Source organism: Pezoporus wallicus, unplaced genomic scaffold (assembly GCF_028554395.1).
Source record: "Pezoporus wallicus isolate ANWC-B61680 ecotype Strahan unplaced genomic scaffold, APGP_CSIRO_Pwel_v1 contig_8292, whole genome shotgun sequence".
Classification (NCBI taxonomy): Eukaryota; Metazoa; Chordata; class Aves; order Psittaciformes; family Psittacidae; genus Pezoporus; species Pezoporus wallicus.
Window position 1 is genome coordinate 1,503 of NW_026640035.1, and position 11,057 is coordinate 12,559.

General features: G+C 42.8%; 1 protein-coding gene across 1 annotated transcript; it reads left to right on the forward strand.

Annotated features, from left to right (window-relative positions):
- The first annotated feature begins 852 nt into the window (after window positions 1–852).
- On the forward strand, window positions 853–9,108 carry LOC130603384 (cytochrome P450 2H1-like). The gene is made up of 9 exons (XM_057417060.1): window positions 853–1,074; window positions 1,341–1,503; window positions 2,073–2,222; window positions 5,973–6,133; window positions 6,540–6,716; window positions 7,134–7,275; window positions 7,561–7,748; window positions 8,242–8,383; window positions 8,814–9,108. The coding sequence occupies exons 1-9, from the start codon at window positions 895–897 to the stop codon at window positions 8,993–8,995; spliced, it is 1,485 nt and encodes a 494-aa protein (XP_057273043.1). The 5' UTR covers window positions 853–894; the 3' UTR covers window positions 8,996–9,108.
- Window positions 9,109–11,057: the final 1,949 nt, after the last annotated feature.

The following is an 11,057-nucleotide window of genomic DNA, read 5'->3' on the forward strand; positions in this document are numbered from 1 at the left end:
TTCATTAACCTTACTAGCCAAAGAGTAATTCATACTCTTGACACTTAAGCAGTGTCAGAAAATAAGTATAAATTTGCACCTACTAAATTCTATGTCCTCACTTCGTAACTACTTCACTGGTTTCCTTCACTACAGGTTTCCTGAAGCCTGAGTTATGCTACTTAGTAATTATGTCTAGTTTAGAACAGGTTTACCTGTTACTCAGACTCCTTCTGATACTTAGTTTTAAGAAGGCATCATCCACTGAGGCCTGGTCAACATCATACCTGAGTGCCTGATGAACACACACTCCCTTTCATATCCCCATGTACTATGATATAGAAACTCCTCTGACTTCATCTAGTCATCTTGCCATAACTCCCATTTCCAAATGTGCTCCAAGAGAGGATCAGTATCTCTCTACATAAAGTCACAGAAAAAGGTAATATACAGCCTAATGCTGTGCCTTGTTGTTTCTACCGAGAATGCCTAGGAAGAACTTGGAGTGATGCACTTTTTCAGTGACAACACCTCCCTCCACTGTGCTCAGATACTAGAGGGGCAGGCATATGTCAATCTAGGCATGAGGGCCAACAGAGTTTAAGCACATACATAACAGCTAGGCATTTGGAATTTGTTGGACAGCGCCAGAACATGACTTCTTTAGTCCTGCATGAATGATTACCTGAAGGTGGAGAGGTTAAAAAATCATTATGTAAACAAAGAGTTCATCCATAGTTTGTTCATTCTTATCTTGAGCTGATTAATAAGTAATCTCATATCTCAGAAGGAATAGGAAGGCACTATTGGCTAATTTCATCCATGTGCTTTGGATTCACAGCATATAAATGAGAATGGATTTACAGGTCCAACATCAGGCTCTTCTGACGCTTGACTTCCCTTCCTCAGCTCACCATGGAGCTCCTGGGAATGGCCACTATTTTCTTGCTGATCTGCATCTCATGCCTTCTTCTCATCACCACATGGAAAAACATGTCACAAAATGGGAAGCAGCCTCCTGGTCCCTTTGCGCTCCCCCTTGCTGGAAACATATTCCAGCTGAACCCAAAGAACTTGCCTGAGAGCATGAAGAAGGTAAGGGACTGTCTCCTTCTTTCCTATGTTGTCTCCATTGCGTATAAAACAAGGTCAAGCCTAGACTGTCTCGGTTTAATTCACAAGCTTAGATTGCATTGACCAAATGTAAGACACAAACAGAAACAAAAGGTTTCCCAGAAATGCATGCTTCTGATGTCGATGTATTACAATAATATAATACCTAAGTCTATGTAGAGCAAGTCTAAGGCTATATATTTGCAATAATCATACTATGCTCTTCTTTGTGTTCCTCTTTCCCACAGCTTAGAGAGAAGTATGGTTCTGTCTTCACAATATATTTAGGCCCACAAAAGATTGTGGTGCTGTATGGCTATGATGTTGTGAAAGAAGCTCTGATTGATCAGGCAGATGACTTCAGTGGAAGAGGAAACCTACCACTCTTTAAAAGACTCTTCAAAGGCACAGGTATGTCCCCAGTAATGTTAGCGCACAAAACTAAGGCTTTCAGTGCTTCAGCAACACTTAAGAGGAACAGCAGAGAGGGCAGTGGAGGAGGGGAATGGTAGATTTCATTTACTACTTTTAGCAATGAATGACTAAAAACCTAACTCATTGCTTGGACCCTTGAGTAATGTGGTCCCCCCTGGAGAACTCTCTAAGGTCCAAGGCTGGATTCACTGAGTGCCTTTTCATTTTCAGCGTGCTTCAAATTCTGACTAAAATTATGCTCATCAATTATGATTCTAAGAACTTAGGTTCATTCTCCCATTTATGAAAATATTGACAATATACACACAGCTAAAGTAAGCAACAAAAGGGAATTCCAGAGACAACAAAGATGAGATAATATAGGCTGTGCCAATCAGGGCCACATTCAAGATTAGGCCTTGCACTTATTCACTAGGGCAGTTCTGAGTACATTTTCTGCTGATTTTCAGTGCCTGTGGCTAAGAAATATTCAGTGCCAGTGCTACTTTCTTATTTACATCCTAACATATCTGTTTCCTCATGGACGTCTATTTTTCCTTCATCAGGTATTGTGACCAGCAATGGGGAGACCTGGAAGCAGCTCCGACGATTTGCACTCACCACCCTGAGGGATTTTGGGATGGGGAAGAGGAGCATTGAGGAGCGAATCCAGGAGGAAGCTCATTTTCTGGTGGAGAGGATCAGGAACACACATGGTAGGATGGGGCTTTGTGCTTCCTGGGACACCCTGCGTATCTGCAGCAAGACAAGGAGGGTGTAGTGTTGCTTCAAGAAATCTATGGCTGAATAAGTGGGCGTATGGCTGCAGTTTCTGCTCCCAGCTCCAATAGCCAATGTTACCAGTGCTGGGAGTGGGTCAGTCAAAGACACTGTGACAGTATGGAGGGATAAATATAGGAGACTGGTGTTAGAAAGCATAGAATCATAAAATCACAGAACAGTTAGGGTTGGAAAGGACCTTAACATCATCTAATTCCAAACCCCGGCCATGGTCAGGAACACCTCACACTAAACCATGTCACCCAACACTTTGTCCAACCTGGCCTTGAACGCTACCAGGGATGGAGCATTCACAACCTCCCTGGGCAACCCATTTCAGTGCCTCACCACCCTTACAGTAAAAAAACTTCTTCATCCTCGCGGCCCTCCTCTGGACTTGTCCCAACAGTTCCATGTCTTTTTTCTTTGAGGAGACCAGAACTGGACACAATACTGCAAGTGAGGTCTCACAAGAGCAGAGTAGATAGGCAGGATCACATCCTTCAACCTGCTGGTCATGCTCCATTTGAAGCAGCCCAGGATATGGTTAGCTTTCTGTGCTGTGAGTACACACTGAAGCCAGCCTATGTTAGGGTTAGGCTTATGTTAAGTTTCTCATCTACCAACACCTCCAAGTCCTTCTTTGCAGGGCTGCTCTGAATATCTTCTCAGCCCAGCCTGTAGCTGTGCCTGGGATTGCCCCGACCCAGGTGTGGGATCTTGCACTTGGCATGGTTAGAATTCATAAGTTTCAGCCTTTAACCTGTTCAGATATTTGGGTCTGGGTCCAGTCCATCTGAACATTAGACAATACCTCCCAGTACTGGTGGGACTGTGCAATGGGAACAGGGGCTATAAGCTATTTTTGAGGGGAAGGCATAAGGTAATCACCTTTGTTTTAACCTGGAAATACATTTTATGGTAGTACATGAGACAATGTTACTTCCGGGTACCTATCCTGACAGTGGCACAGTAGCAGCCTGGACCACAGGCTTCCTTCCCACAGCCAGTCTTCAGTGTGTGCTTATTCTGCAGGGGGTTGGGAGGGGGACAAAGAAAATGGATATAAAAGGATGCTGAAGCACCACTGCTTTCCGTGAGCCACTAGGAAATTTAGTCTGGCTTCACAGATAAACTGATGAACGGGATGGGTGCCCTGGTGACAGAAGATACAGAGATGGCAGAGTTACTGAATGCCTTCTTTGTCTCTGTCTACTCTGCTGCGGGCAGTCCTGAAGAGCCCTGTACCCCTGAGACCTTAGATGAAGTCAGGTCAACGGAGCAGTTTGCCTTAGTCGATGAGGAATGGGTTAGAGACCAGTTGAGCAATCTGGACATCCATAAATCCATGGGTCCAGATGGGATGCACCCGCGGGTGCTGAGGGAACTGGCGGAAGTCATTGCTAGACCACTCTCCATCATCTTTACCAAGTCTTGGGAAATGGGAGAGGTGCCTGAGGACTGGACGAAAGCAAATGTCACTCCAGTCTTCAAAAAGGGCAAGAAGGAGGACCCGGGTAACTATAGACCGGTCAGCCTCACCTCCATCCCTGGGAAAGTGATGGAACACCTTATCCTTGGTGCCATCTTAAGGCATATCAAGGATAAGAGGGTTATGAGGGGCAGTCAACATGGCTTCACCAAGGGGAAATCATGTTTGACTAATCTCTTAGCCTTTATGAGGAAATAACACGGTGGATGGATGATGGCAGAGCGGTGGATGTGGTCTACCTTGACTTCAGCAAAGCATTTGACACAGTCTCCCACAGCATCCTCACAGCTAAATTAAGGAAGTGTGGTCTGGATGATCAGGTAGTGAAGTGGACTGTGAACTGGCTGAAGGAGAGAAGCCAGAGAGTTGTAGTCTATGGGGCGGAGTCTAGTTGGAGGCCTGTAACTAGTGGAGTGCCGCAAGGGTCAGTACTGGGACCGGTATTATTTAATATATTCATCAATGATTTAGATGAGGGAATTGAGTGTACTATCAGCAAGTTTGCTGATGACACTAAGCTGGGAGGAGTGGCTGACACACCAGAAGGCTGTGCTGCCATCCAGCGAGACCTGGACAGGCTGGAGAGTTGGGCAGGGAATAACTTGATGAAATATAACAAGGGAAAGTGTAGAGTCCTGCATCTGGGCAGGAACAACCCCAGGTTCCCGTATAGGTTGGGAAACGACCTGTTAGAGAGCAGTGTAGGGGAGAGGGACCTGGGGGTCCTAGTGGGCGACAGGATGACCATGAGCCAACACTGTGCCCTTGTGGCTAAGAAGGCCAATGGCATCCTGGGGTGTATTAGAAGGGGGTGGTTAGTAGGTCGAGAGAGGTCCTCCTTCCCCTCTACTCTGCCCTGGTGAGACCGCATCTGGAATACTGTGTCCTGTTCTGGGCCCCTCAGTTCAAGAAGGACAGGGACCTGCTGGAGAGAGTCCAGCGCAGGGCAACGAAGATGATTAAGGGAGTGGAGCATCTCCCTTATGAGGAAAGACTGAGGGAGCTGGGTCTCTATAGTTTGGAGGAGACTGAGGGGTGACCTTATTAGTGTCTATAAATATATAAAGGGGGAGTGTCACGAGGATGGAGCCAGGCTCTACTCAGTGGCAAACAATGATAGGACAAGGGGTAATGGGTACAAACTGGAACACAAGAGGTTCCACTTAAACTTGAGAAGAAACTTCTTCTCAGTGAGGGTGACGGAACACTGGAACAGGCTGCCCAGGGAGGTTGTGGAGTCTCCTTCCCTGGAGACATTCAAAACCTGCCTGGACGCATTCCTGTGTAACATTATCTAGGTGTTCCTGCTCCGGCAGGGGGATTGGACTAGATGATCTTTTGAGGTCCCTTCCAATCTCTAGCATACTGTGATACTGTGATAAACATTCCTGCTACAGATCAGGGAAAATACTCTCACCTGCACTGCTCTTATGCTTTTACTAGCACAGCAGTGCTGTACATCCTAGGCACTACTGCAAGCCTCCACCTCTGGCTCACATTGTTATGGCATCTTTTACTGTGTACTGAAAGGCTTTGAAAGCAAGATATATAAAATTTAAAAGTATAATGACATTATTTACACTTAATGCAAATAAGAAACCGCTAGGACTAGTTACCTACTAGGCTCAGCATTAATATAGTCACCACCTCTGAGGAGACATCTGCTGAGTCTTCAATAGCTAGGGAGTCATTAGACAGGCAGAAAAGGGTTACTGTCACTTCTCCTTGGAATAGGTTGATCCTCAATACTGCCAAGTGGCCATTTTCTGACTCCTTGTTTTTCTTTTGGGATTTGATACCTTTTCATGCTGTTGTTTCTCCTCTTGAGACCTTGAAATGCACCTTATTACTGCCTGAAATTGGAAGTTTCCTTTCTTTCCTGTGTCTAATCTGGCTTTTTTCTCACACTGTAGTTCTCTTAGAAGCTTATGAAGCTGTTCTATCAAAAACAGACTTTGATCACAGGCATTCAAATCCCTAGGAGCGGATTATATTATTCAGGTTACACTAATAGAGATCATAAACAGGGTGCAGTAACCTAAAGACATTGTTTCACATTGAGTAAACCCTTCACCATCCTTTCAAAGGACTGGAAAAACTGGGTCTCAAGAGGATGCAAAACTTCCTCTAGTGTCAGAGGAAGGGAAGATGCCTGAAATACTGAAAGCAAGATACCTCTATTTTGTTGTTGCAGAGAAACCCTTCAACCCTGGCAGATTCCTGACCCATGCTGTCTCCAACATCATCTGCTCCGTTGTCTTTGGGGATCGGTTTGACTATGAGGACAAGAAATTTTTAACTTTAATTTATTTGCTAGATGAAAACAATGATCTCCAGAGCTCTATACAAACACAGGTGTGTACATTTATACAGAATAAACTTGTTAATAAATAAAATATTTTATTAATGGATACATAATTAAAGATAACTCCAGCTGATTTTTAACTGGAGTGGATTTTCCTAAATTTGGATAAATTTTCTGAAAGCCAAAATGGCAGTTAACTAACCAGTTCCTGTTGTTTCTTCTTGCCTAATGGAACTGCCACTGTATATCCAAAGAAGGATAAAATTGCAGAAGTTGCTCAACTGACATCCATCCTTGACTATAGTGAAGCCATAAAGTAAAATGCATTAAAATCCAGTTGAAAAATGGCTCTTCCAAGACAGTTGAATTGCCTCATTTTCCTAGTTAACAGTTAGGGAACATTTTGTTGTATCCACATTAATTGGAATGCGCTTTTCCATCATCTTATTTTTACAGCTATACAATTTCTTCCCAACTCTCATGGAGTTTATACCTGGCCCTCACCAAAAAATGATGAAAAATACTGAAGAAGTTGATAAATTTATTTTAGAAATCATAGCACAACACCAGGAAACCTGGGATCCTAGTTGTCCTCGAGATTTCATCGATGCTTTCCTTAACAAAATGGACCAGGTAATGTAACAGCTAGAGATTTATTGGCTTATAAGATAATCACCACTTGAATCCCACCTTCTTGCCAGTTGTGGCAGGGCACTGGGCTTTTGCATATACAAGGGGAAACTTGCTATTCATGGCACATCAACTTCATCCTATCCTCTCCACTCTCCTATCTAGGATTTTTAAACACAGAATTTACAATTGTATTCAACCAAAGCTGATAGAATTCTGTACTACTTCCATATTAAAAAAGGTTCATATTATTATTTAGTGAAAGTACCATAAATGTTAGTGTTCTGAAAAGTGAGGGTCATATTTGTGAAAGGAAATTAAATGTTTTTAAAAACATACGTTACGGGTACAGGACTTTCCTTTTTAAACAAACTGCTTACATTTGTCATTCTGAAAATATTCTGACAAATCTTCCTCCAGGAGAAAGGGAATGGTCACTCAGTATTCACTGTTGAGTCCCTGACCAGAACCACACTTGACTTGTTCCTCGCAGGAACAGGGACCACCAGCACAACTCTGAGACATGCACTTCTGATTCTCCAGAAATACCCAGAGATACAAGGTAATAGAAAAGGAAATAAATAAAAACTTTAGCAGGTCATGGGATCAGTTTGGACAATTCCTGTCACTACCACATGTGGCAATGGTTCCCTGACTAAGGAACCCTTCATTTGCAGTGTAGACATGTGTATTACTCTAAGTTCTATTCACAGAAAAGAGATACTACCACTAAGTACATTCTTATATTGATGATGCACTAAAAGCAAGTTTTGCTGTAAATATGGGAAGAGGTTTAAGCAAACAGGTGTGGGACTTGACCATTCAATACTCACTTATTTCCTAACAGAGAGAGTTCAGAAGGAGATTGACCATGTGATTGGCCAAAATCAAAGACCCTGCATGGCAGATCGTAGGCAAATGCCCTACACAGATGCTGTGATCCATGAAATCCAGAGATTCATTGATTTAATTCCACTTAATGTCCCACATACCGTGATCAAAGACACAAAGTTCAGAAGCTATTTTATTCCAAAGGTATGAGAGAGTTCATAATATTTTTAAAGAACTGATGTGTTCTATTCACTGTATTTTATTTTCAAAAGCAGTGAAGTTTGATCCAGAATTGGAGTAATTTTGTTTGCAGGGGGATTCTGGATGTTGATAACTTCAATGCCTTGTACCTGAAAAAAGGGAAAAAAAATTTAAGAAGCATTTAATCCCCTGTGTGAAGAGGGAGATGGCTTTCTGTTTGTTTGGGGTTCTTTTTGTTTTTTTTTTTCATGGAGATATAAGCAAAATTCTTATTTATTTAGAAGTAATATTAAATACTCTAATTACACTCATCATTAACATCCACAAAAAATCCTACATTTGCCATATTCATTGCATGCATTTTGTGTCATTAAATGCTTATTTTAAAGTGCTTAAGCTTTGATAACCCTTTTACTCAGCTCTGGGAAATTCTCAATGATTCTTTGCTTTAAAATATCTCCAGTGTAACTTTTTTCCCCTCTCCTTATTAATTCAGGACACTACAATATTTCCTATGCTGGGTCCCATCCTACATGACAGCAAAGAATTTCCAAATCCAGAAAAATTTGACCCAGGACATTTCCTGAATGCAAATGGCACATTTAAAAAGAGTGACTTCTTCATGCCATTCTCTGCAGGTAAGATCTCTTTCTGTTTCATATTCTAGACTATGCTCTCCTAAGACCTCTTTAGTGGCTCTGCCCCCATGGCCTGTACACTCATGTCTGGTGATCCATTAGAGTCACTTCTGGGCAGCTCTGATCCCTACACTAGAGTTTCAGTTGACTTCCTGTTTTTAGCAATCACAGAAACTCCTCCAATGCGCTCTGCAAGAAGAGATGAAGGAAGTGGGACTCATCCACACAACTCTCTCTCCAAGCACAAAATGAGAAACCCATGTCTTCAAACTTCTTTTGCCCACTGAGCACTTTCGTTGTTCTTGACACTTAGCCCCTAGTTTGTTTACCTGAAATGCTGCATGTCCATTCTGAGATGCCTCATCTTTCATGGAACAATGCTTAAAAATAGCCCACTCTCCCCTCATTTTTTATCATTTTCCACTTGCAGGCAAACGCATCTGTGCAGGAGAAGGTCTGGCCCGGATGGAGCTATTCATATTTCTAACATCCATCCTGCAGAACTTTACTTTGAAACCTGTTGTGGATCACAAGGACATTGTCATTACTCCATTAATTTCCTCTGCGGCTAATATGCCCCGACCTTATGAGGTCTCTTTTGTTCCACGCTAACCAAGTGAAGACTGCTGGCACATTCCACACTGCTGAAAGCTCTGATTGAATGACAGTCATTTCTCAATCTGTTGAGACTGAAACACTCAGATCCTTGCTAGATGCTTTATAGAGAGAAACAATATCAGACAAGAAAATGGAATGGTGCTTTTGTAATCACCACGGCCAGTTCTAAACACAAGACAGAGTGGGCAACTACACAGAGAAGGAACAGCTCCCTGTGCAAGAAGAGACAGCTCTCTGTGCCTACCTCTCCTAGGTGAGGTTTCTGACATCCTGCCATGTATGAGTGTTTGGACCAGTGCTCTGAGAGTGCTGCTGCTGCTTTCCCTATCACTTGATCCTCTCAGCACAGCAGGACCAGACACTTCTACTCCACGGTTTCCACAGACCCTACTTCAGGTATCTCTCTCTTCTATATTTTCAGTTTGTTCATGATCTGTTCGTACTGCAAAGCATAAACCAGTGGGAATTTTTCTGTTAGAAAATTATTATCTTCTGTATTCTTGCCCCAGTACATATTGTCTCCTACAGTGGGGATGGAGTTTAACAATGGCTGGGCAGATGGGTCCTCTCCTGTGTGATTATAAGGAAGTTTTGTGAATTTATAATATATATTGCAAAATAAAGATGTAGAATGCTGAAGCGTTGTTTTTCTATGACCCCAGAACACCATTTAATGAAAAACCTGTTTCTACTAAGCTTATAATCCCAAATGTCTTGCACATACCTGTTTTATTTCATTCATTTATATGAAACATATTATGGCTTGAAGACTGAGCCAGCCAATGACCTATAAAACTTCAATTGTCAGTAACAAGGTGGGTGTAGGCTGGACTGACCCTACAAGACCTACCGGAACCCCAGCAGTGCTTACAGAGCTCTCCTTTGTGGCAAGAGAGGGCAAATTAAATACCTGGATCCTCTCAGTGCCATTTCCTAGCTGAACAGCAGCTTGCATCTTCATATTGTTTTATGAAATATGCAAAGATCACTATAACAATCCTAGACACAGGCAAAATAAAGAGTTTACATGAGTTGCCAAGCATACAGGTACAGATGTAGGACTGGCATTTCCTACTTGATCACATTCCCTGCAATGTATAATTAATATTGATCACAGGGAAGACAGAGTAATCTGTGTGATGTGAAATGAGACAGCAACTGTAATATTGGCAATATTACAATTGCCAATGAGCTCTTTATGGCATGAACTGTTCATGTGAAACAGGCACTTCTTTCCTTTCAAAGTATTAATATCTAGATATACCATGAGTTTGTAGAATGGCATTGCAAAGGCAAAAGCCACAGATGTCATAGAATCAAGGAAATATAAGTGAAAGAACAATATATGAAAACATCATTCGGTTCTTCACCATATGCTAAACAAGATCGGAACTGCTGGCTCATGTTCATTTTCTCATCAAACAACACCCCTAAGTCCTTCTCTGCAGGGCTGCTCTGAATATCTTCTCTGCCCAACCTGTAGCTGTGCCTGGGATTGCTCCGACCCAGGTGTAGGACTTTACACTTGTCATGATTAAACTTCATGAGGTTGGTATCAGCCCATCTCACAAGCATGTCAAGGTCCCTCTGGATGGCATTCCTTCCTTCCAGTGCATCAACTAAACCACATAGCTTGGTGTCATCGGCAAACTTGCTGAGGGCGCACTCAATCCCACATGTCACCTACAAAGATGTTGAACAAGATCGGTCCCAACACGAATACCTGAGGGACACCACTCGTTACTGATCTTCAGCTGGAAACAGAGCCATTGACCACAACACTTTGTGTGCGGCCACCCAGCCAGTTCTTTATCCACCGAGTGGTCCATCCATCAAATTGATGTCTCTTCAATTTAGAGACAAGGGTGTCGTCTGGGACGGTGTAGAACGCTTTGCACAAGTCCAGGGAGATGATGTCAACAGCCTTGCCCCTGTCCATCAGTTCTGTAGCCCCAACCTAGAAGGCCACTAAATTGGTCAAACATGATTCCCCCTTAGCGAAGCCATTTTGGCTGTCACCAAGCACCTTGTTGTTTATCATGTGCCTTAGCATTCC

What these genes read in the sequence shown, in the direction of transcription:
- LOC130603384 (XM_057417060.1), top strand. Translation starts at nt 895, where the DNA reads ATGGAGCTCCTGGGAATGGCCACTATTTTCTTGCTGATCTGCATCTCA. An exon ending in AAGACTCTTCAAAGGCACAG is followed by an intron (nt 1,504 to 2,072) that starts GTATGTCCCCAG and finishes TTCCTTCATCAG; the next exon opens with GTATTGTGACCAGCAATGGG. An exon ending in GAAGCTATTTTATTCCAAAG is followed by an intron (nt 7,749 to 8,241) that starts GTATGAGAGAGT and finishes TTATTAATTCAG; the next exon opens with GACACTACAATATTTCCTAT.